Source organism: Centruroides sculpturatus, unplaced genomic scaffold (genome assembly GCF_000671375.1).
Source record: "Centruroides sculpturatus isolate CEXI.00-Female unplaced genomic scaffold, Cexi_2.0 scaffold1420, whole genome shotgun sequence".
Lineage (NCBI taxonomy): Eukaryota > Metazoa > Arthropoda > Arachnida > Scorpiones > Buthidae > Centruroides > Centruroides sculpturatus.
This window is the reverse complement of record NW_019385553.1, coordinates 13,403-37,899: the sequence shown is the minus strand read 5'-3', so window position 1 is coordinate 37,899 and position 24,497 is coordinate 13,403. Positions and strand designations below refer to the sequence as shown.

Sequence of the window (24,497 nt, the reverse complement as noted above, 5' to 3'; positions counted from 1 at the left end):
GGAAATTTTCTGGTAGAATCTAAGTTTTCACTTTCTGGAATTCAATTTTATAAAACTTGTTCTCACTGTTTATTTAATGATTTCAGCACGAATTCGTTTTCAAATTACTGTATTGTTTTTAGGTTAAAAACAATAGCATCTCCCTCGTTTAATTTTGCGATCTTTACAGAAAACCAGTAATTAAGTTTTAAAATTTAAATAAAAAAATTATTAATTTTTTTAAATATTTTCATTCAGATGATGGAATAAGTAAAGATTTTTCTTGCGCTTATCCAATTGTTGGACGTTACGTCTACATTCAAATGGTTGGAATACAGGGATCTCTCTCCTTATGTGAAGTTATGGTATTTACAACTCAAGGTATATCATATTCTTTTAGAATTTTTAAGTTTGTATACATGCATATAGTTTAAATTAAAATTTTTTGTTCTCAGAATTCTCTGCTGGAAGATGTGGAAATCAATTAGAACCATTAGAATTAACAACTTTCAACAGGACATGTTACGAATTTCAAGGGCAGAAAGGGGGTTCGTTTCAAGATGCCGAAGAATATTGCAGAGCTCGAGGTGGATTATTAGTGCATAATGTAGAGAACCTTATACAAAATTTCATTGCCGCTGAGTTGGAAAGAAGAAAAGAAAAGATGAAAGCCAATTTAGTATGGCTCGGAGTTAAACGAGATTCTGGTTTGGGCCGAAAATCAAGAATTTGGCATTGGGTTAATAGTAAGTTACGAACTATTTCTTTGTTATTGAACGTAAATTTCTGTTAAATATTATTAAATAATTGTTTTACTAATTGCTTACGCAATCCATAAAACCAAAATAAAATACGAGCAATTACTTACTAGAATATTTTCATGATAACAGACTGAAATTTTTATCATATTTTAATTTTAAAAAACACGTGTTTTTCGGTTCACACCGGACGTTTATATGTAGTTAATCGTGCTCTTAATTAGTTGTAATAATTAATTATTACAACTAATTATTATCATAAATTATATAACGTACTAAAATTTTATATTTTAAAACTGAATTAATGACAAATTTGTATATTTTATATTATGCAAAGCCAAAAAAAGGAGAAATTATGTCTCACTAGTTTTTATTCAACATTCGACATTTAAAATTTGATATGTTCTTTGAATTAGAAGAAAAAAAATTGATGTTTATGAATAAAACAGATTCCTTATCTATCAAAAAAATCTATATATCTGATTAGTATAGTTACAGTTTTTTATATACAATTATCTCGCTCCAGATCCACCCTTCTTGGATTCTTATCTATAATTTTTAAACCGTTCTATAATGTAATCTTATATATTTCCTTAAACTGGAAATTATTTTTCGTGTAAAACTATAATTTAATTATAGATATTAAGTTAATATAAGTATATACAATCTATTATATATAATTAAACTACCGTTCATATAATGCACACACCCCGCAGAAAATTGCTAGAACGAAAAGAAAACTTTTGCATATATTTCAAATTTTAAATGAAATTCAGTGAGTTAATATATATTTTCTTATTATTTAGAACAAGAAGTTCGAGAATTTTTATGGGCAGAAGATCAGCCAAATAATTATAACGGAAAGCAGAATTGTGTAGTGTTAGACGGTGGCAGAAAATGGCTTTGGAATGATGTTACGTGTGATTTAGATTACTTACCTTGGGTCTGTCAGTATGGTAAGTTCATATTTTTCAATTATAATTATCAATCACATCTGTCTGTACATAATTACATGATAAAATAGAAGTTCGTTAATCCGTTATTCTTGTAAAGTAGATAGGCGTAATAATCTGGAATTGTTCAACAATAATTCGGTATGCTAGTATTCCGCTCATATGTATCTTTTGTCAATCGTATGTATGTAGTACATGTTTAGAAATTAAATATTATATGCATATGAAATATCGGAAGCACTGTATTATCTTCAGGCACGCGTAAACAAATCGGAAGCAAACAACAGCGTGCGCTGGTACAGAATGTTCAACAATGTTTACTTATATTGTGCAATGCACAGGTTGCATATAACATAGTATTTTGTGAAAATACAAAAATGTCCGTTAATCCGTCATTTTCGATATTAAGGCACCACTCTGTTCCCATAGTTGACGGATAAACGAACTTCTACTGTATTAGCCTACTAAATCACATGTGAAACAAGTATTTAAATAAACAAACATTACGCGTGATTCTTATTTATTTGGTCTATTAAATGCAATTGCATATGAAACAGAAATCTGCATTCTGCTCTTTTCACTATTATAACATTATTCAATCTTAACTCGTATCCTCTGTTGTGAGATCCTCCTTCTGCTCTTGGATCTTCTTTTTCCTGGTATTGAATTTAGTATTACCTAGGTTAGCCCATCAGTGGATAAAAACCACTGAAAACTGGTTGTGGGTTCGCACCTCGCCACCAGCCCTACTAAACATGTAGTTTTTTTGAGTTTTCGTCACGTGTCTTACAGTAAGTAGGGATTAGTTGCCCATAGAAGATTCTCTCGGGAGGCAGATCGCCCACGTGTTGCGCTGCCTTATCCTGTTAAATCAAACCATTAATAACATATTTTTTAAAAATAAAAAGTAATTTCATTGTTTTAATTTTTAGTTCCATCCAGTTGTGGAAGTCCCGACAGCAAAGAAAATACAACAGCAATAGGAAAAGATTATAGATTGGGAAGAGAAGTTAAATATGCATGTCCTGTAGGTAGTATGTTGGTTGGTAACAAAATCAGAAGGTGTGCCTCTAATGGATTTTGGACTGGGACTGCTCCAACATGCAAACGTAAGCAAAACTTGCAAAATCGTAAAAACGAAATTAATAAGATAAAATGATAATATATTATTTTAAAAATTAATTTTTTCTTGATTTTTCAGATATCAATTGTAATTCATTAAATAGTATTCCACATGGAATAGTTATATACAAAGACTCCCGAACAACATTCAATGCTACTGCTGTTTATGTCTGTGATCAGAATTTCACTTTAACTGGAAATGATGTTCGATTTTGTGAAGGGAATGGAAAATGGAGTGGTAAAGAACCACAATGTCTAGGTAAATCCATATGATTAACCTCGTATGCAAGTTGCAGTGTCAGTTTTATGCAAAAGCAATCTATGCTTTTGCCTAGAAATAGGGAATTTAGGAGCCTCAGATACAATACATAGCTGCTGATACTTGGTATTGGTCTAGTCTTTGAAAATAGTATGATCGTAGCGAGATCCTATTGGATCCTCAGTGCTCATATCGCTCGACTCCAATAATAGTTAAGATCCTTATAATAATCGTGTGATAAAGACTTTCTAATCTATATAAAAGAGGCCTCATATCCACTCTGTTTTAGCACCAGGCATTGATTAAAACTGCCACTGATAAGAGTAATTTTATTCTAAAACATTTTATTTTTATTTGTAGTGAATTGGTGTCCTGATCTAAAGATTCCAGTTAATGGAAATATTGAAATCAAAGGTCTCAGAGCAAACGACACTGTTAAATATAGTTGTAATAAAGGGCATAAATTAGTAGGAAATGAAAACAGAACCTGTTTACTTGGAGGAAAATGGACAGGAGATGATCCAGTTTGCAAATGTAAGTTGTATATTTTTTATTCTGGTGAAACGTAGCTAATATCAAATAATTTTTAATTGTTTTTTAGTTCTTGACTGTGGAGAAGTGGATCCTGTAAAGCATGGCAAGCACCAATTACTTGATAATGTTACTACATACTTATCAAAAGTATCTTATACTTGCTTTGAAAATTACACCTTGGTCGGTGACAGTGAAAGAACCTGTCAAGATACTGGGTTGTGGAGTGGAACAGATCCAAAATGTGAAAGTAATTTATGCATTTTTTTATATATTATATATGCATTATATTTGTAAATATTTTAAGAAAAACATTATATTTTTACGGATTAATTAAATATTGTTTTCAACTCATATAAATTTAATTATTTTAAAAATTCATGTAAATATTTTTATTCTAGTAATCAACTGCGGAAACCCAGATTCGCCATTGGGTTCCTATTTCACAGGAGAGATCTTTACAATACATTCACAAATAGAGTATCATTGTGAATCTGGACATAAAATGTTTGGAAATTTTATAAGAACATGTTCGAAAGATGGAAATTGGACAGGACAACCACCAGAATGTCGCTGTGAGTCCCGTTTCTTCATTAGCTACATGACTGCTCAGCAAGATAGAGTTCGAATCCAGATCCTACTGTTGCAGGGATCCAGGTTCGAATTCGATCATGCCCAACATAATTTATCACGAGTCAAATTTAAGTATGGATCCAATTATGGTTTTTTATCCTTCATCCATCGCAATTTCGTTACTGATCGACTTCATTGCGAGTCAAGCTCAATCATAATTATGGACAGCCACATAGTTTACAATGTGCTGAAGGCATCTCTTCATTAACTAATGAATCAACCAATCCCTTTATTCAACGAAAACTATTTAAATTTAAATATTTATTGATAGTTAAATTTATCATATATTAATAATTATTTAATTAATACAATTTAGATATTGATTGTGGTCGAGTACAACCTATTTTGAAAGGAGAAGTTAATTATGTCAATAGTACAACGTTTCTGAATAGCATCTTGACCTATTCGTGTAGTAGAGGTTATCGTTTAATTGGAGGTAGTATATTGAGAACTTGTCTGGAAGATGGTAAATGGTCGGGAAGTGCACCTAAATGTGAAGGTATGTAATTACCTAATTAAAACAGTTTTAATTTTCTAATGTATGTTATATTTGTTTATATCGATTTTCTTATCAGAGGTTCGTTGTGTTCCACCGGAAGTACCCAAAAATGCTACTGTTATTTACGGAGGTAATGACCGTACTTCACTGGAATCGTTTAAAATTGGTGCAACAGTACAATATCGGTGCATCCCTGGTCATTTAGTAAGTGGAGAACCACTTCGTAGTTGTTTACCATCGGGAGTCTGGAGTGGTCAACCTCCTAGTTGCATGTGTAAGCTTTCGTAGCCATCACACAATTTACTAGATACTTTTATATTCTAATAATTTATTCTTCAATATAGATGTAGATTGTGGACTACCTTCACCAGTGCCACATGGGAGATGGTTACTACCTTCAAATACTACATATTATGGTAACCAGGTAGAATACGAATGCGATAAGAATTACGAATTAAAGGGTCCCGGAAGAAGATTATGCCTGGAAAATGCATCTTGGAGTAATATTGAACCGGAGTGTCGAGGTAATATTTATCACTTTTTTTTTATTCGCTATTAAGTGCACTGTTTTATATAATATATAATTAATTTAGAGGTGTCTTGTGGAGAACCCGATAGAAGAGATAATATGACCATTATTGAAGGAAAGCACTTTGTTGTGACCAGTATAGTTACATATACATGTCAATACGGTTATAAACTAAAAGGAAATGGCACTCGAGTATGCCAAAGTAATGGATATTGGTCGGGCGTAGTGCCTCATTGTGAATGTAAGTAAAGAAATTTTGTTATTATATTTTTTTATATTATTATTTAAAAATGAAGTACAGTAATTGATATTACGGGTATAATAGAGTATAAGATAAAATTTGTTATTAAATTAAATAACCATATTATGAATTTTATTCTATGGCAAAACATTCTAATTACATATATTATACTATCAATATATTTTATAATTTTAACACTTATTATTTCTTAGATTTAAATGATGTAATTTTTCATTTACTGAACTTAAGATTCGAACTCGAAGAATGTAAAGAATCCTAAATAAAATTCTTTTGTATAGAAAGGGGATATTACGAAAATTATTCCTTATTCTATATTTTAAGGAAATTTTCTGGTAGAATCTAAGTTTTCACTTTCTGGAATTCAATTTTATAAAACTTGTTCTCACTGTTTATTTAATGATTTCAGCACGAATTCGTTTTCAAATTACTGTATTGTTTTTAGGTTAAAAACAATAGCATCTCCCTCGTTTAATTTTGCGATCTTTACAGAAAACCAGTAATTAAGTTTTAAAATTTAAATAAATTCTAGAAGAAATTAAATAAATGAATTAAAAACAAAAATTCAAATTAAATTTATTGTATTCTATACTCTTTGAAGTCTTTTCAAGAATTTTTGTTAATTTATAAAGAAATGTTTATTACATCTTTGCAATTATAGAACTTTTAGAATGCTTTATTTCAAACCCGATATTTTAATTTCATTCAATTTATCAAATATCAACCACAGTCGTGTGTTCGTGCCTCTCCAGTGGTTTGGCTAAGTGGAGTGTTTCAGGTTTTCTTCACGTTAGTAACACTTAAATGGGAGCCTAAATAAATGAATGCAAAGGAAATTATTTTAAGTGATTGATTTTTGCAATTATTTTCTCTCTTAAAATGGTTGATAGATGAACTGACATATAAAATTAATCAAATTTAAAGATACTTTATTATGTAATATGCCTACAAGTAATGAAAAGTCCTTTACTTACGGCTTGACTTATAAATAGCATTAAATAAAGATTGCACTATTGAATTCGCCTGAATATTTTAGAATTCCTTTGCCGAAACTAATGATTTTGAGCTATGATCTGTTTCCATTCCTTACATTAATGATGAAAAAGTCATTACATAGTTGAAGAGTTTTTTATGATATACTCTGTACGACTTTGAAAACCGGATGCCATTTATTAAATTAAATATTAGAGAAACGTTTAAAGAGGTCCTGGTAGAGGGGATGCTGCTGGTAGGATACAGAGAAATCTTTTATATTAAAATATATATTCTTATACAGGATACTAAAATGACATTTATGAAAACAAATTATAATTTATAAAAAAAAAGAACCATCCATTCGTTTATTAGTTTTATTGCTATGTTAAAAAAGATCTCAAAAGTATAAATAATGATCTTATATGAAAAACATTAATTTAACATGGAAAAAACTACTTTAAATTAAAGATTATTATTATTTTAAGTGGTGGACTGCGATTCTCCGGGGGTGATATTCAATGGACGTGGTTTCCTAGCGAATGGCACTACAACGTACGGCAGTGTAGTCGAATATAATTGTCTACCAGAATTTCAAATGGTAGGAAATCCAATTAGAAAGTGTACAGCTACGGGAGAATGGAGTGGAAAACCTCCTAAATGTATAGGTCAGTCGATTTCTCTCTCTATATTAATGACACGTAACTTTAATATAATTTTCTATCAACCAGTCTTAAGCAATATAACATATAAAAATTAATTTTTAATTAATGAATTATAATCTTATTTAATATTTTAATCACCGAAAATTTTTTTAGAATTTTATAAACAATTTCTTGAAATTTTTAAAAATTTTTAAATAATAATTTATCGAAAAAAAAAACATTTATATTTTAATATATTTACTATTAATTCAGTTATTTTCTTGCAGATTATTATAATTAATTTAATTAATTTTTATTATTTACAGATATTGTTAAAAATGAAGAAGCTGGGAGTAAGTATATGATCTTTAAATATTAATATATTAAAAAATATATACATTTAGAAAACAAATTAATTTCGTATTATAATATATTTTCTGGACATTTATAAATTTTAAAAATTCAGTAAATTCTGAACAAAATTTAATATGATGTTTCATTGAGAACACCGCATTTATTTCCATATTTTGTTAATAATAATCACACTAAGAAATCGTAAGTTTAAAATGATTAAAATTAGTTTAATTAGCTTTAAATTAAAATTTACATCTTACACATCTACAAAATTTAAACTTTTTCTGAAAATTTGTTTCAAACTTTTATAAAATAGTACTTTAATAGAAAACAGTAGCAATTCGTTAATCTGGAAAACCCTCAAGAGCAATCGATAATCTGGATTGAATTTGATTGTTTGTATAAATCAACGCAATACATGGTCAATCTGCCGAAGAGGGATGTCTCCCGAGAGGATTTTCTATGGGAAACTGGCCCCTATTTAGGTGTTGCAGACGTGAAAAAACCCGGAAAATTCCATATGGCCAGCCGTTGACAATGTATTACCACCACCTTCAGTGGTCCACTCGCCACTGGTGATTTCTATAATCTTAAATTGTCTGATAATAATCCGGCATGTTAGTGTTCCATTCCTGTGTAGCTTTTGTGAATCGTCATGTATACAGTAGTCTACACGTCCGGAAAATATATTGATGACTCGTACTTCGAACGTTTCAGAGTGCGAATGCTAAATTCGATCGGGAATTCAAGGTCCAAGTGGTGAGGTATAGATCCCTAACCCCAACTTCGAAAAATTTCTGAGGTTTTTTGATAAGTGCGCATTCGATCTCGGGTCCACCAAAGCGATAGGCTGCCACCTTAACCGTTCGACCATTCGGCCGTCAATTCGTGCATGTCAGCAAAACATAAACACAAATGAATTTGAATAAATATTGATAGATTATTTTTGATTCTTATGTAGATTATACATAACAGAAATTTCCTATTTCAGGACCTGATGGTCAAACCAGCAACGAAGATCTGGACATGTCAAAAACTATAGGTATATTTTTATTTTTATATTTATTATTTCATTATCAATTTTTTAAAACATTTTTAATCACAGGAATTGGCGTGGCTGTCGGAGCAGGAGCACTACTTATTCTTATTATAGTTGTAGCTATTGTTTGCATGAAAACGTAAGCATTTATAAATTAAATAAATTAAATTGTGTACTTTTTAATTTTAAAAATATTATTATTATTTTAAAGGAGGAAAGTACAAAAAGTAAAGAACACAGAAAACGTAGAGGTGAATAGAGTAGAAGATAAAGATAGAGCAGCTGTCATGTCTTATTCAAGATTAAGTTTAGAAACGGATAATAGTAATCACACGTTAAACGGAAATGGGGCCATAAGAAATAATCCAAATGGGCTAGTGACATTTAGTAGTGGTGGTACTCAACCGATCTATGCCAACGTTACAGTTAATGGTCAAAATATGAATTCACCCCACGTTCGAAATTCGAATTCTGCCGGACAGAGTAATAATTTGTAAATAAAAGTGCATATATTTTATTAAAGGAAGAAAAATTTATACATAAATAAATATATATTTGAACTTTGAACTTTCATGAAACGAGTGATCTCCAGGATTCATGAAACAAAACATGTCTTAGTTTCTCAGGGTATGTGTGTTCAAATGTGAAAATATTTTGTAGAAATATTAAATGATGAGTGAATGCTTTTTATTATTTGTATGGGAAGATTTTTCTCGTTTTATAAAAGTCATTTAATTTTATGTTTTAGAATACATTCAAAATCAAGAGTTTTCAATCTTTTACGCTAGTCGACTTCTTCCTAAAATTGCATGTAATTTACTGACCTTTTTCTAAGCTTTCTTTTTAATTCTTTCTTTGCTGTGGGCACTAAGAGGGCCCTTCGAGGGTTCGGCCGGGCTTACAATGTGACAGCCGGGTAGTGAGAGTTAGACCGCTTCCGGAAAATTCCCTATGGTTTTCCTTTTCAGAACGATCTGTCCGTTTAAATTATACTTTTTTATCTGGTAAGCACAATTTCCAGATAAATCGCTTGAACTTTTGGGGATCACTAGCGACCAGATTGAAAACCCCTGCAAGAAACTGTCAATTGTACTTATTTTTAAAAAATTTCTGATCCATTCTTCAAATATCTTGTCTTTGTAAAGATTTTATATGATATTTAATATCTGTATCAAATTGAAAATAATATAAAATTTTACTTAGAGCACTTTTTATATGAGTAAATTCTGATATAGGAAGCACCGTAGCGACTAACTATATTATAAATGAGGATATTTTTGTCCTCTTTGTATTTATAACAATAATTTTTACGGTATAAATAAACTATTTTAATATGTTATAAAATGACTCATGGATACGTTACTCATGTCATTTTATGATAATTATAAACTTGACCTATTTTGCTTAAGTCATTGTCCTTTTTTAGAGATTTTCAGTAGAAAATAGCTATAAAACCACTCTAAAGCTGGTTTAAAGCTTTTACATATGATATAACTTTACAAAATATACCTATTACTCAAATAAAATTAAAAACTTGAGTGTAACCTTGAAGATAATTATTCAGTTTTATAGTGTTTCTAGGGATAAATTTGATACCCACCCCTTTGCAATTCATGATCATTGATACATGATTATTATCTTATTATATAGACTTATTTTATTAAAGTTAATGTAGAAATTTTATATAGTCAGAGCCAGGTTTAAAGTTCTTACGATCTTTAGGTATAACATAGAAGAAACGTAAACACAGGCCTTAAGGCCCGAGCAGTAGCAAGTTTCGTTCGTATAAATCCGAACTTTCATCACTGAAATTCTCTCGTTTGATTTTAACAATTTATTCCTACATCCACCAATCTCGGGTTATAGTATGGAAAGTAATGAAACGAAATGCTGTTGTCCAGTGATGCACCAAAAGAGGGTCTGGCACTCTCTAAAGAAAAAGGAAAATAAAAAACTACAAAAATCTCTTCCTATTTATATTGTCGTGTCTTCTATTTCTATACTACTTTATGAATTAGCGGTCAAATAAGATAGGAATTTTATTGAATTTGCATTAAATTTGTTTTTTTATCCGTTCAACTCGACTTCCCCAAGATTAAATCCTGAGTGCTCCACTGTTGTTGTCTGTGCAAATTATTTTACAATAGAACGGAGCAAGAGAGCCGAAGCAGCTAATGCCCAACAAGCCTGTCAAACAACAACAAATCTCTTTCTTAACATGAAGTCAACATTGTAAACTAATCAATTTATTCTTGGTTCTATATTTCTGGTCACATGAGCGAATTTGGTCTTTGAGCCTAACATCTACACTAGAAAAATAACAATAAATTCTGTACAAGTGAATAGAAAATAATCTGATTATAACGGAACTAAATATTTCGTCGTTTAATGGAAAATCTGCTGCTGTAAATTTGATATAATTTTTCTTTCTAAGCTTCATAATTAATATCTTTTAAGACTTTTTATGACAGCTTTACGACCTTTTTTCTATGACCTTACGACTACTATGACAGCTTCTTTCACTTTACATACATACTGTATAAAAAATATTTGATAGATTTTATTTAAAACTTTGTTTAAGACACATGCACAAACACAGAAAGACACACAAAATTTTGTAAGAGGTTTTTTTAACATTAACATACAAAAAACACGGAAGGGTCAAAATTTGGCTGATCACTATACTTTTCCTGTGTTATATCCTATAACAGTCGGAAAAATAAAATAAATAAATATATATATATATAGGCTATATGTATATAAACAATACAATCGTTTTCTTTTGACTGATAGATAATACATAATATAATTGCTTAAATTTAGAAAAGTCTGCCCTATTTTATATTCCTTGTTTTAGAAACTAGGAAGTTGATTATATTAAGTAAATATATTACAGTCGAGTCCACTTAACAAAGCATAGGATAAGACAGCCATGTTCTCCATTTATAATACATCACAACACAGACACATAGGGATGGGCTTTCATGCTGCCCAAACTACGACTCCTAGCCAAGTCCGCCTGCGAACATATTTGACACATTGCTTATATATGTGGCCCGCCAACCAAAAAGTTTGGGCACCACAGGACTAAATTATTTATTGAAATTTGACAAAATCTTTTATTGGTCAGTTTTCTAATAACGGATAGTAAAACGTTTTCTTGCAGAATCATAATGAACAGGTTTTATTGGATATGCACNTGCTACTGTTATTTACGGAGGTAATGACCGTACTTCACTGGAATCGTTTAAAATTGGTGCAACAGTACAATATCGGTGCATCCCTGGTCATTTAGTAAGTGGAGAACCACTTCGTAGTTGTTTACCATCGGGAGTCTGGAGTGGTCAACCTCCTAGTTGCATGTGTAAGCTTTCGTAGCCATCACACAATTTACTAGATACTTTTACTCGTATATTCTAATAATTTATTCTTCAATATAGATGTAGATTGTGGACTACCTTCACCAGTGCCACATGGGAGATGGTTACTACCTTCAAATACTACATATTATGGTAACCAGGTAGAATACGAATGCGATAAGAATTACGAATTAAAGGGTCCCGGAAGAAGATTATGCCTGGAAAATGCATCTTGGAGTAATATTGAACCGGAGTGTCGAGGTAATATTTATCACTTTTTTTTTATTCGCTATTAAGTGCACTGTTTTATATAATATATAATTAATTTAGAGGTGTCTTGTGGAGAACCCGATAGAAGAGATAATATGACCATTATTGAAGGAAAGCACTTTGTTGTGACCAGTATAGTTACATATACATGTCAATACGGTTATAAACTAAAAGGAAATGGCACTCGAGTATGCCAAAGTAATGGATATTGGTCGGGCGTAGTGCCTCATTGTGAATGTAAGTAAAGAAATTTTGTTATTATATTTTTTTATATTATTATTTAAAAATGAAGTACAGTAATTGATATTACGGGTATAATAGAGTATAAGATAAAATTTGTTATTAAATTAAATAACCATATTATGAATTTTATTCTATGGCAAAACATTCTAATTACATATATTATACTATCAATATATTTTATAATTTTAACACTTATTATTTCTTAGATTTAAATGATGTAATTTTTCATTTACTGAACTTAAGATTCGAACTCGAAGAATGTAAAGAATCCTAAATAAAATTCTTTTGTATAGAAAGGGGATATTACGAAAATTATTCCTTATTCTATATTTTAAGGAAATTTTCTGGTAGAATCTAAGTTTTCACTTTCTGGAATTCAATTTTATAAAACTTGTTCTCACTGTTTATTTAATGATTTCAGCACGAATTCGTTTTCAAATTACTGTATTGTTTTTAGGTTAAAAACAATAGCATCTCCCTCGTTTAATTTTGCGATCTTTACAGAAAACCAGTAATTAAGTTTTAAAATTTAAATAAATTCTAGAAGAAATTAAATAAATGAATTAAAAACAAAAATTCAAATTAAATTTATTGTATTCTATACTCTTTGAAGTCTTTTCAAGAATTTTTGTTAATTTATAAAGAAATGTTTATTACATCTTTGCAATTATAGAACTTTTAGAATGCTTTATTTCAAACCCGATATTTTAATTTCATTCAATTTATCAAATATCAACCACAGTCGTGTGTTCGTGCCTCTCCAGTGGTTTGGCTAAGTGGAGTGTTTCAGGTTTTCTTCACGTTAGTAACACTTAAATGGGAGCCTAAATAAATGAATGCAAAGGAAATTATTTTAAGTGATTGATTTTTGCAATTATTTTCTCTCTTAAAATGGTTGATAGATGAACTGACATATAAAATTAATCAAATTTAAAGATACTTTATTATGTAATATGCCTACAAGTAATGAAAAGTCCTTTACTTACGGCTTGACTTATAAATAGCATTAAATAAAGATTGCACTATTGAATTCGCCTGAATATTTTAGAATTCCTTTGCCGAAACTAATGATTTTGAGCTATGATCTGTTTCCATTCCTTACATTAATGATGAAAAAGTCATTACATAGTTGAAGAGTTTTTTATGATATACTCTGTACGACTTTGAAAACCGGATGCCATTTATTAAATTAAATATTAGAGAAACGTTTAAAGAGGTCCTGGTAGAGGGGATGCTGCTGGTAGGATACAGAGAAATCTTTTATATTAAAATATATATTCTTATACAGGATACTAAAATGACATTTATGAAAACAAATTATAATTTATAAAAAAAAAGAACCATCCATTCGTTTATTAGTTTTATTGCTATGTTAAAAAAGATCTCAAAAGTATAAATAATGATCTTATATGAAAAACATTAATTTAACATGGAAAAAACTACTTTAAATTAAAGATTATTATTATTTTAAGTGGTGGACTGCGATTCTCCGGGGGTGATATTCAATGGACGTGGTTTCCTAGCGAATGGCACTACAACGTACGGCAGTGTAGTCGAATATAATTGTCTACCAGAATTTCAAATGGTAGGAAATCCAATTAGAAAGTGTACAGCTACGGGAGAATGGAGTGGAAAACCTCCTAAATGTATAGGTCAGTCGATTTCTCTCTCTATACCTATATTTTATCATTAAACAATACTTACTGATTAAACTGTTACAGTTTAATTAAAAAAATCGGAAATTGTATTTTGACATATTAATTTTTTATAAAGGAAATTAATTTTTTCTTGATTTTTCAGATATCAATTGTAATTCATTAAATAGTATTCCACATGGAATAGTTATATACAAAGACTCCCGAACAACATTCAATGCTACTGCTGTTTATGTCTGTGATCAGAATTTCACTTTAACTGGAAATGATGTTCGATTTTGTGAAGGGAATGGAAAATGGAGTGGTAAAGAACCACAATGTCTAGGTAAATCCATATGATTAACCTCGTATGCAAGTTGCAGTGTCAGTTTTATGCAAAAGCAATCTATGCTTTTGCCTAGAAATAGGGAATTTAGGAGCCTCAGATACAATACATAGCTGCTGATACTTGGTATTGGTCTAGTCTTTGAAAATAGTATGATCGTAGCGAGATCCTATTGGATCCTCAGTGCTCATATCGCTCGACTCCAATAATAGTTAAGATCCTTATAATAATCGTGTGATAAAGACTTTCTAATCTATATAAAAGAGGCCTCATATCCACTCTGTTTTAGCACCAGGCATTGATTAAAACTGCCACTGATAAGAGTAATTTTATTCTAAAACATTTTATTTTTATTTGTAGTGAATTGGTGTCCTGATCTAAAGATTCCAGTTAATGGAAATATTGAAATCAAAGGTCTCAGAGCAAACGACACTGTTAAATATAGTTGTAATAAAGGGCATAAATTAGTAGGAAATGAAAACAGAACCTGTTTACTTGGAGGAAAATGGACAGGAGATGATCCAGTTTGCAAATGTAAGTTGTATATTTTTTATTCTGGTGAAACGTAGCTAATATCAAATAATTTTTAATTGTTTTTTAGTTCTTGACTGTGGAGAAGTGGATCCTGTAAAGCATGGCAAGCACCAATTACTTGATAATGTTACTACATACTTATCAAAAGTATCTTATACTTGCTTTGAAAATTACACCTTGGTCGGTGACAGTGAAAGAACCTGTCAAGATACTGGGTTGTGGAGTGGAACAGATCCAAAATGTGAAAGTAATTTATGCATTTTTTTATATATTATATATGCATTATATTTGTAAATATTTTAAGAAAAACATTATATTTTTACGGATTAATTAAATATTGTTTTCAACTCATATAAATTTAATTATTTTAAAAATTCATGTAAATATTTTTATTCTAGTAATCAACTGCGGAAACCCAGATTCGCCATTGGGTTCCTATTTCACAGGAGAGATCTTTACAATACATTCACAAATAGAGTATCATTGTGAATCTGGACATAAAATGTTTGGAAATTTTATAAGAACATGTTCGAAAGATGGAAATTGGACAGGACAACCACCAGAATGTCGCTGTGAGTCCCGTTTCTTCATTAGCTACATGACTGCTCAGCAAGATAGAGTTCGAATCCAGATCCTACTGTTGCAGGGATCCAGGTTCGAATTCGATCTTGCCCAACATAATTTATCACGAGTCAAATTTAAGTATGGATCCAATTATGGTTTTTTATCCTTCATCCATCGCAATTTCGTTACTGATCGACTTCATTGCGAGTCAAGCTCAATCATAATTATGGACAGCCACATAGTTTACAATGTGCTGAAGCCATCTCTTCATTAACTAATGAATCAACCAATCCCTTTATTCAACGAAAACTATTTAAATTTAAATATTTATTGATAGTTAAATTTATCATATATTAATAATTATTTAATTAATACAATTTAGATATTGATTGTGGTCGAGTACAACCTATTTTGAAAGGAGAAGTTAATTATGTCAATAGTACAACGTTTCTGAATAGCATCTTGACCTATTCGTGTAGTAGAGGTTATCGTTTAATTGGAGGTAGTATATTGAGAACTTGTCTCGAAGATGGTAAATGGTCGGGAAGTGCACCTAAATGTGAAGGTATGTAATTACCTAATTAAAACAATTTAAATTTTCTAATGTATGTTATATGTGTGTATATCGATTTTCTTATCAGAGGTTCGTTGTGTTCCACCGGAAGTACCCAAAAATGCTACTGTTATTTACGGAGGTAATGACCGTACTTCACTGGAATCGTTTAAAATTGGTGCAACAGTACAATATCGGTGCATCCCTGGTCATTTAGTAAGTGGAGAACCACTTCGTAGTTGTTTACCATCGGGAGTCTGGAGTGGTCAACCTCCTAGTTGCATGTGTAAGCTTTCGTAGCCATCACACAATTTACTAGATACTTTTATATTCTAATAATTTATTCTTCAATATAGATGGAGACTGTGGATTACCTTCACCAGTGCCACATGGACGATGGTTACTACCTTCAAATACTACATATTATGGTAACCAGGTAGAATACGAATGCGATAAGAATTACGAATTAAAGGGTCCCGGAAGAAGATTATGCCTGGAAAATGCATCTTGGAGTAATATTGAACCGGAGTGTCGAGGTAATATTTATCACTTTTTTTATTCGCTATTAATTACACTGTTTCATATAATATATAATTAATTTAGAGGTGTCTTGTGGAGAACCCGATAGAAGAGATAATATGACCATTATTGAAGGAAAGCACTTTGTTGTGACCAGTATAGTTACATATACATGTCAATACGGTTATAAACTAAAAGGAAATGGCACTCGAGTATGCCAAAGTAATGGATATTGGTCGGGCGTAGTGCCTCATTGTGAATGTAAGTAAAGAAATTTTGTTATTATATTTTTTTATATTATTATTTAAAAATGAAGTACAGTAATTGATATTACGGGTATAATAGAGTATAAGATAAAATTTGTTATTAAATTAAATAACCATATTATGAATTTTATTCTATGGCAAAACATTCTAATTACATATATTATACTATCAATATATTTTATAATTTTAACACTTATTATTTCTTAGATTTAAATGATGTAATTTTTCATTTACTGAACTTAAGATTCGAACTCGAAGAATGTAAAGAATCCTAAATAAAATTCTTTTGTATAGAAAGGGGATATTACGAAAATTATTCCTTATTCTATATTTTAAGGAAATTTTCTGGTAGAATCTAAGTTTTCACTTTCTGGAATTCAATTTTATAAAACTTGTTCTCACTGTTTATTTAATGATTTCAGCACGAATTCGTTTTCAAATTACTGTATTGTTTTTAGGTTAAAAACAATAGCATCTCCCTCGTTTAATTTTGCGATCTTTACAGAAAACCAGTAATTAAGTTTTAAAATTTAAATAAATTCTAGAAGAAATTAAATAAATGAATTAAAAACAAAAATTCAAATTAAATTTATTGTATTCTATACTCTTTGAAGTCTTTTCAAGAATTTTTGTTAATTTATAAAGAAATGTTTATTACATCTTTGCAATTATAGAACTTTTAGAATGCTTTATTTCAAACCCGATATTTTAATTTCATTCAATTTATCAAATATCAACCACAGTCGTGTGTTCGTGCCTCTCCAGTGGTTTGGCTAAGTGGAGTGTTTCAGGTTTTCTTCACGTTAGTAACACTTAAATGGGAGCNCATGAAGTCAACATTGTAAACTAATCAATTTATTCTTGGTTCTATATTTCTGGTCACATGAGCGAATTTGGTCTTTGAGCCTAACATCTACACTAGAAAAATAACAATAAATTCTGTACAAGTGAATAGAAAATAATCTGATTATAACGGAACTAAATATTTCGTCGTTTAATGGAAAATTTGCTGCTGTAAATTTGATATAATTTTTCTTTCTAAGCTTCATAATTAATATCTTTTAAGACTTTTTATGACAGCTTTACGACCTTTTTTCTATGACCTTACGACTACTATGACAGCTTCTTTCACTTTACATACATACTGTATAAAAAATATTTGATAGATTTTATTTAAAACTTTGTTTAAGACACATGCACAAACACAGAAAGACACACAAAATTTTGTAAGAGGTTTTTTTAACATTAACATACAAAAAACACGGAAGGGTCAAAATTTGGCTGATCACTATACTTTTCCTGTGTTATATCCTATAACAGTCGGAAAAATAAAATAAATAAATATGATTTTCATAAAAACTATAATTTGAAGTTATTTAAATTTTAATTATATTATTAACTCTTATAATAATTATGTTTTTATTTTCTTTTAAAATCCTTTTTAAATAATTAATAAATGGGAAAAAAATTGAAGAAAAAGTAAATAAAATTATAATTGTCGTTATAAAAACACATTAAATTTATTTTAAAATTGATTTAAAGATGCATATTTATTAAATATTTTTTATTTATATAATGAAATATTTTATTTATTGCTATTACTTTATTACAATAAATTTTATGCTGTGAATTATTTTTATTTAATTTTTTTTTATTGTTAACACTAAATAAATAAATATATATATATATAGGCTATATGTATATAAACAATACAATCGTTTTCTTTTGACTGATAGATAATACATAATATAATTGCTTAAATTTAGAAAAGTCTGCCCTATTTTATATTCCTTGTTTTAGAAACTAGGAAGTTGATTATATTAAGTAAATATATTACAGTCGAGTCCACTTAACAAAGCATAGGATAAGACAGCCATGTTCTCCATTTATAATACATCACAACACAGACACATAGGGATGGGCTTTCATGCTGCCCAAACTACGACTCCTAGCCAAGTCCGCCTGCGAACATATTTGACACATTGCTTATATATGTGGCCCGCCAACCAAAAAGTTTGGGCACCACAGGACTAAATTATTTATTGAAATTTGACAAAATCTTTTATTGGTCAGTTTTCTAATAACGGATAGTAAAACGTTTTCTTGCAGAATCATAATGAACAGGTTTTATTATACATATATATATATATTACTTCTTTCCGCCCTCGACCCGTCTGGATTCGATTCTAGGAGTAGGCTACTACCTTAACCGCTCGGCAATCCGACCGTAGGACATACATATTAAAAAAGTATCGTACAATGTATATGAACAAACAGTCCCTTATCACTAAGGGACACGGCAAGAAGAGATTAGCGACCAGATATCGGAGGTCACATCACTTTTCTTTAAGGCATTAGTGTAGCCTACTTATTTGTTTTTATTCTCTCTGACGGCTGCCATCGCATTTTGTGGTGGCGCTAGTGAAATGCAAACAACATGACCACGAATGGAGGATAACCAACAATCTAGAATATACTACATAGAGTGGCTGTATTGACGCCATGTTGAAAGAAAATTGAATACATGTCCGCCATTTTCCTTTTAGTCAAGAGTGCGTGGCATTTGTGTAAAGGCAACGAGCTAGCATATTCTAACTTGTTGTGAAAAGGTATGTAAAGGAAAGAAAGAGTTATAACCCTTAACTAAGATGGTGTAAGTGAAAATGACTCTAGTGTTTTTTTAAAATTTTAAATGTAAATAAAAAGACATTTTTTTTCTTCAATCTATTATTTAAACGTTTCTAATCAAGACAAAATGTGGGTTTGCCAACTAGGGAAAATCGTAAATTCCTCGTCAGGATGGTTAAGGGTGTTTTCGTATGTGAGTGGTGGTGGCGGAGGTACAGATACGAGGTACCTAAACAAAAAAACCATTTATTGGATACAAAGGATATGCTTACAGAGGTAGATGACAAGTTCCCGTTTTAAGTAACCAAAGTCGTCCAGAAGTCCTTTATATTGGCGTTCGGCGGGAGGTGTCTCGCTGCAAGTGGTGCACTAGGTGAGTCGTCGGATAAGTAAAGCGATATCGATTTCGCTCGGGACACAGATTCGACTGGCGACACAATTTAGGAAAAACTGCGTGCTTATGTCTTTGTGTCCTTGAAGTACGGGGATTTTATAGAATTCTTTCACCAAACCCCTTCCTTCAATTGGTTCTGACTTTTGTCTGTCGTTTTCCGATTGGTTATTTACCAATCTTACTCGGGACTCTTACCAATATTTACCAATTACTCGGGACTCGGGACCTTCCCTTATTTCCAGGTGAAATAGGATCGTTTGGAGTCTTGATCAAATAATTGCAGATTTCAATTAATAAAACAAATTTATTAAGCGCTCGAATACTGTACAGAGTGCCGGCAGTACACGTGATCAGACAGACTGTCCGGGAGACAAAGACTGAAAACTAAGTGCACGGTAAGTGTTGCCAAGTTGGCCACAATCGGTTCGAGTCCAGGAAAATAGTCTACCTGAGACGATCTGTGGTTAAGCCGACTTACGGGGGATCGTTAATCCCTCGTCAGGATAACCTAGGGGCACTCGCGTATGTGGGTGGTGGCGTAAAAGGCAGAGAATACAAGTGCTTTTACAAAACTGTTTATTATAAAATATTATATATATTAAATTATCTATATTAAATATAGATAAGTCCTCCGGGCAAGACAAACGTCTCGATATTTTCGGTCGAACTGAATTCAGTCCGCAAGGTTTGATAGTTGGGCAGCCCTGGGGAGCGGCGAGTTGTCGTAAGTTCGATCAGGTTAAATCTGTAGAAACTATGGAAGGAAAGCGACGACACTGGGAGAGAGAGAGAGAGAGAGAGAGACGAAGATGACACTAGGAGAAGGACGATGTCGTTGACAATTATGATGACGACCACAATTACGACCAACCCGGTGTCCTTGAACATCGGGGTTTTATAGACTGTTTCGTCCCAAAATCTTCCTTCAATTGACTGGGCTTCCCTTTCCTCGCTCACCGATTGGTCTCTTACCTGTCTACAGGTGAAAATTGAGATCAGTTCGGGTCACGAGAAAGGTCTGCCCAGGATGGTCTATCCGACACCATCTCTCGACTATGGTCGGAAAGTGACGATAGAACTAAGAAACTTGAGCTTGTAATTTAATCAGTTATTTCTTTTTCTTTGTTCTTGACAAATTTTGTTCGCTAACGATTTATTGCGATGTTTTCCTTTTTTGTCAATCTTCCTCTTCTCCCCGATTCGATTTAACTTCGTTTACGGTATACGAGCGCTGATGTCAAAGTTCGATCTCTCTGGCTCTACGCTGATCGGTAACTTAATACGCGTCTGAATCTCACTCGGGACTCAGTTCTGAAATAAATAAAAATCCATGCCTAGTTGCAAACACAATTTTTTTTTCTCTTTCGTTCTAACAACAAATAATTTTAACGTGAATTTTGTGTCAAATTTGACCCTCAGAGTTTTTCGTAAATCTCCACGTTTTGAGACCTCCTAAACCCAAAAAAGTCAAAAAAAGAAAAAAATATTCCGTATTTGTGTGAGTTGTCGTTTATAAGAAACGAAATTTGGCATGATAGCTTATGTATAAGGAGCATCAATGCTTTTTATTATTATTTAATAGCATCATTGCTCCTTAACTCCAACAATGTGGTTCATCACATGACAAAGGTCAAAATGTTGTTTCTCATTGTAAGCAGTTTCATAAGTTAAAACCAAAAGTTTTACAAATTATAATTATAATAAACACACAAGAATACTACTTATATTCCTCAAAAGATAAGACATTGTCCGAAAAAAAAATCAACAATGTAATGAGTATTGTACCGACATTGGCGTAGCCAGAGTTTTGTTATGGGGGCCTAGTAGAGGCCAGCCTGACACAAAATTGAATTATTTCAAATTATTGTTCATTGAAATGAAATTTCCATATGAATTGACAATAAATTAACGCGCATATAATATCAAACTTCCTTTAATCATACGTTTTCGTAACATTAATATCAAACTCTAGCAATGCCTTAACCCGTAGATAATAAACTGTACGTACTTCTTTTATTGGTTTGTCAAATGCATTTCGGATTTATTTGTATTTTAAGTCCCTCTTCAGTTCAAAAGTACAAACTCAGGTTCTGTTTTTTAAAAAACCCCGGTGTATAACTGGTAACGTTGGAAAGAGTTTAAAAAATACAGCCATTTAAAAACTCTTCAAATACATATTCATATTAATACTGTGAACCTGTTTTCTCCATTAGATCTCCGCTTCAAGATTACTACAAACTTTTGTTATGAATGTATGAAATCCCATATATTTTTGATGTCGCCCACTAGTGGTGTGTGTTTCTATCTCGTGACCTACAATACATGTATTCTGTATACAAAGATTCAAATTCTCTGTCGCGCAATCTTTTCACGAGTCCAAACTGAAAGAATATTGAAGACACGATTCATAAACATTTAATAAAAAATTTTTCCTACGTTTTTCCTACCGAAAACATCTCCATTAAACGTTACATGCCTCCATTATGTGTAATGGTACAATTTTTCGGGAGGAAAAAATTTTCCTGTTATACAACGATACAAAAAAAGGAAACAAAGAAAAATTGAAATCATTTTAAGTCCATAACAAAGAATTCAACAATACCATAATAATAGAAAAAAGCTTTATTGTAAAAATGTATTCTTTGAAAAGAAAGCACTCGTTTCAGATGCTATTGCTCTGCAATTTTATTTCAATTTTCTGTTTATTTTCTTCGACAATTTTGACACTTGCTTTACCAATTCAAAGAAGACTCCTGGATCCAGTAGAGAGTAGAACGGATAAAGTTTTCCCGTTCCGTGCCAAGCAGGATCCACCCAAATTTGACAGATCATCCAACGTGGCACCTAATGGTTACAAGTATTTGAAATATTTGTATGGACTTTTGACTCGTCACTCGAACAAAACCAATACAGCAATTATAACAACTCAAGAGGATATTCTAGACAATCTGAAGATATCCGAAAACAAATCAGTCGATTCGACGGAGAGAACGAAAATTTCTTATGATTTCGACAAAATATCATCAATCCATTTGGATACAATTACAACTTATCGGCCATCGACAGAGACTTCAAAGGAACAAGATTGGCTGAAAGTTCAATTAGAAAAAATTAGAGAAAGAGTATTCAAGAATCTCGTCTACCAAATCACACCCAATACCACCAAAATGAATTCTGCATCGTCACTTATCGAAACTAATCGGGTGATTTATTGGTTATTACTCATACTTATTATCGTAATTTGTGTTGCATTTCTTCAAATGTGCAGAATGGAGTTGGGTCGAAAGCATGTTTCGTCTGCCATCTTGAATAAGAAAAACAAACACATGGATGTGACAATTCCACCGGAATCCGAGACGACAACTTTACTGGCATACAGATCTTCAAAAAATAATATTTTAAGAAGTTTGCTTCATCTGTTCTACCCAATGGCAACAGATCATCGTTCCTAAAAGTTCGACAGGCAATCGAAGCACTAGACGATGAAGAATTGGATCTTCTGACTTCTTTTCTTATCTCTACGAATAGGAACACAATTAATTAATCAATGATCATCCATGAACTCTCATTGCAACTAAGGACTAACACAATGGTGACTGAATATACTTCAAATCATTTGTGAGAAATTTATCGCGAAATCGATATTGTAGAAAAGAAAACTTTGTAATTGCTTGCTGGCGCCTTAGCTCTAATTTGCCAGTTTGTACCTTAAATAATAAAATTTTGTTTGTTTCCTATTAAAAATAAATTATCCATTATTTTATGATTCTCAAACTCGATACGTTAATCAAAATGTCTTCACTATCTGCAGGTGTTGCCTTACATTTTGTTTTGGTACGATATAAAATACGATATTTTTGATTTTATTCAAATAAATGCAGTTTCTTTACACTTCATAAACCGTTTAGTATGTAACTATCATGTATATTAAAAAGAACATATTCAATATGTATGTCAACAAAATAAAAACACGTACAAGTGATACTACTAACCAAAACATAGAAATAGACCAAACTTATCGCACCTTTCAATTAAATAACTACCCAAATAGAATTATCAACTTGTGAATGTGTCTCTTTAATCCGATCAATTCCGTTCGGTAGACTATCATATACAGCTTTCAGGTTAGGTACTGTACGTAGAGATTACAGATACACTTTTCACATTGGACACAGAAAGCCGTTGACCTTTTTTCTCAGGGGTCAGAATTTCTCAACTTTTCTATCACTTCACATTGTGAGGATATAAGGGATTATCGCGGATCCATTAGAGAAATTAATTGAAATTAAACCCAATATTTAAAGGTTATGTTGGCTATGCCTGATCTAGACTTTCAGTGGATACACTACACCCAATTAAATTAGCTTCAGCTTTTTATTTCTTTTTGAAAATCGGTTCAACACTTTTTGGCTGTAATTCTCTCGGGAGGAGCACAGGTTAGCTGGGGGCCGTGCCCACCCATGCCCCTTCCTGGCTACGTTCATGGGTACCGATCAGATTGACTTGAACACAGTAAATAAACAATGATTTGCTGAGAGTAAAGGTGACAACTGACTTTCAAGACCCGGCTCGTACGGTTTTTAGATTATAAAAATATTAATATATTGAAGATATGTACTGTACTACACTTTCCGGTTTAAACTCTAATCTTGCCTT

General features: G+C 31.4%; 1 protein-coding gene across 1 annotated transcript; it reads left to right on the top strand.

Moving 5' to 3' along the window:
- Window positions 1-233: 233 nt before the first annotated feature.
- Window positions 234-16,822, top strand: LOC111640076 (sushi, von Willebrand factor type A, EGF and pentraxin domain-containing protein 1-like; the record flags this gene model as incomplete). Its single annotated transcript, XM_023386077.1, has 29 exons — window positions 234-360; window positions 435-725; window positions 1,544-1,693; window positions 2,623-2,799; window positions 2,892-3,071; window positions 3,432-3,605; window positions 3,673-3,852; window positions 4,004-4,177; window positions 4,552-4,734; window positions 4,811-5,008; window positions 5,079-5,258; window positions 5,328-5,504; window positions 6,983-7,162; window positions 7,465-7,491; window positions 8,484-8,534; window positions 8,598-8,670; window positions 8,743-9,026; window positions 11,713-11,895; window positions 11,972-12,151; window positions 12,221-12,397; window positions 13,876-14,055; window positions 14,204-14,383; window positions 14,744-14,917; window positions 14,985-15,164; window positions 15,316-15,489; window positions 15,864-16,046; window positions 16,123-16,320; window positions 16,391-16,570; window positions 16,638-16,822. Coding segments are annotated over 29 exons (4,980 nt in total), but the record flags the coding sequence as incomplete, so codon positions are not given.
- Between the last annotated feature and the right edge of the window lie 7,675 nt (window positions 16,823-24,497).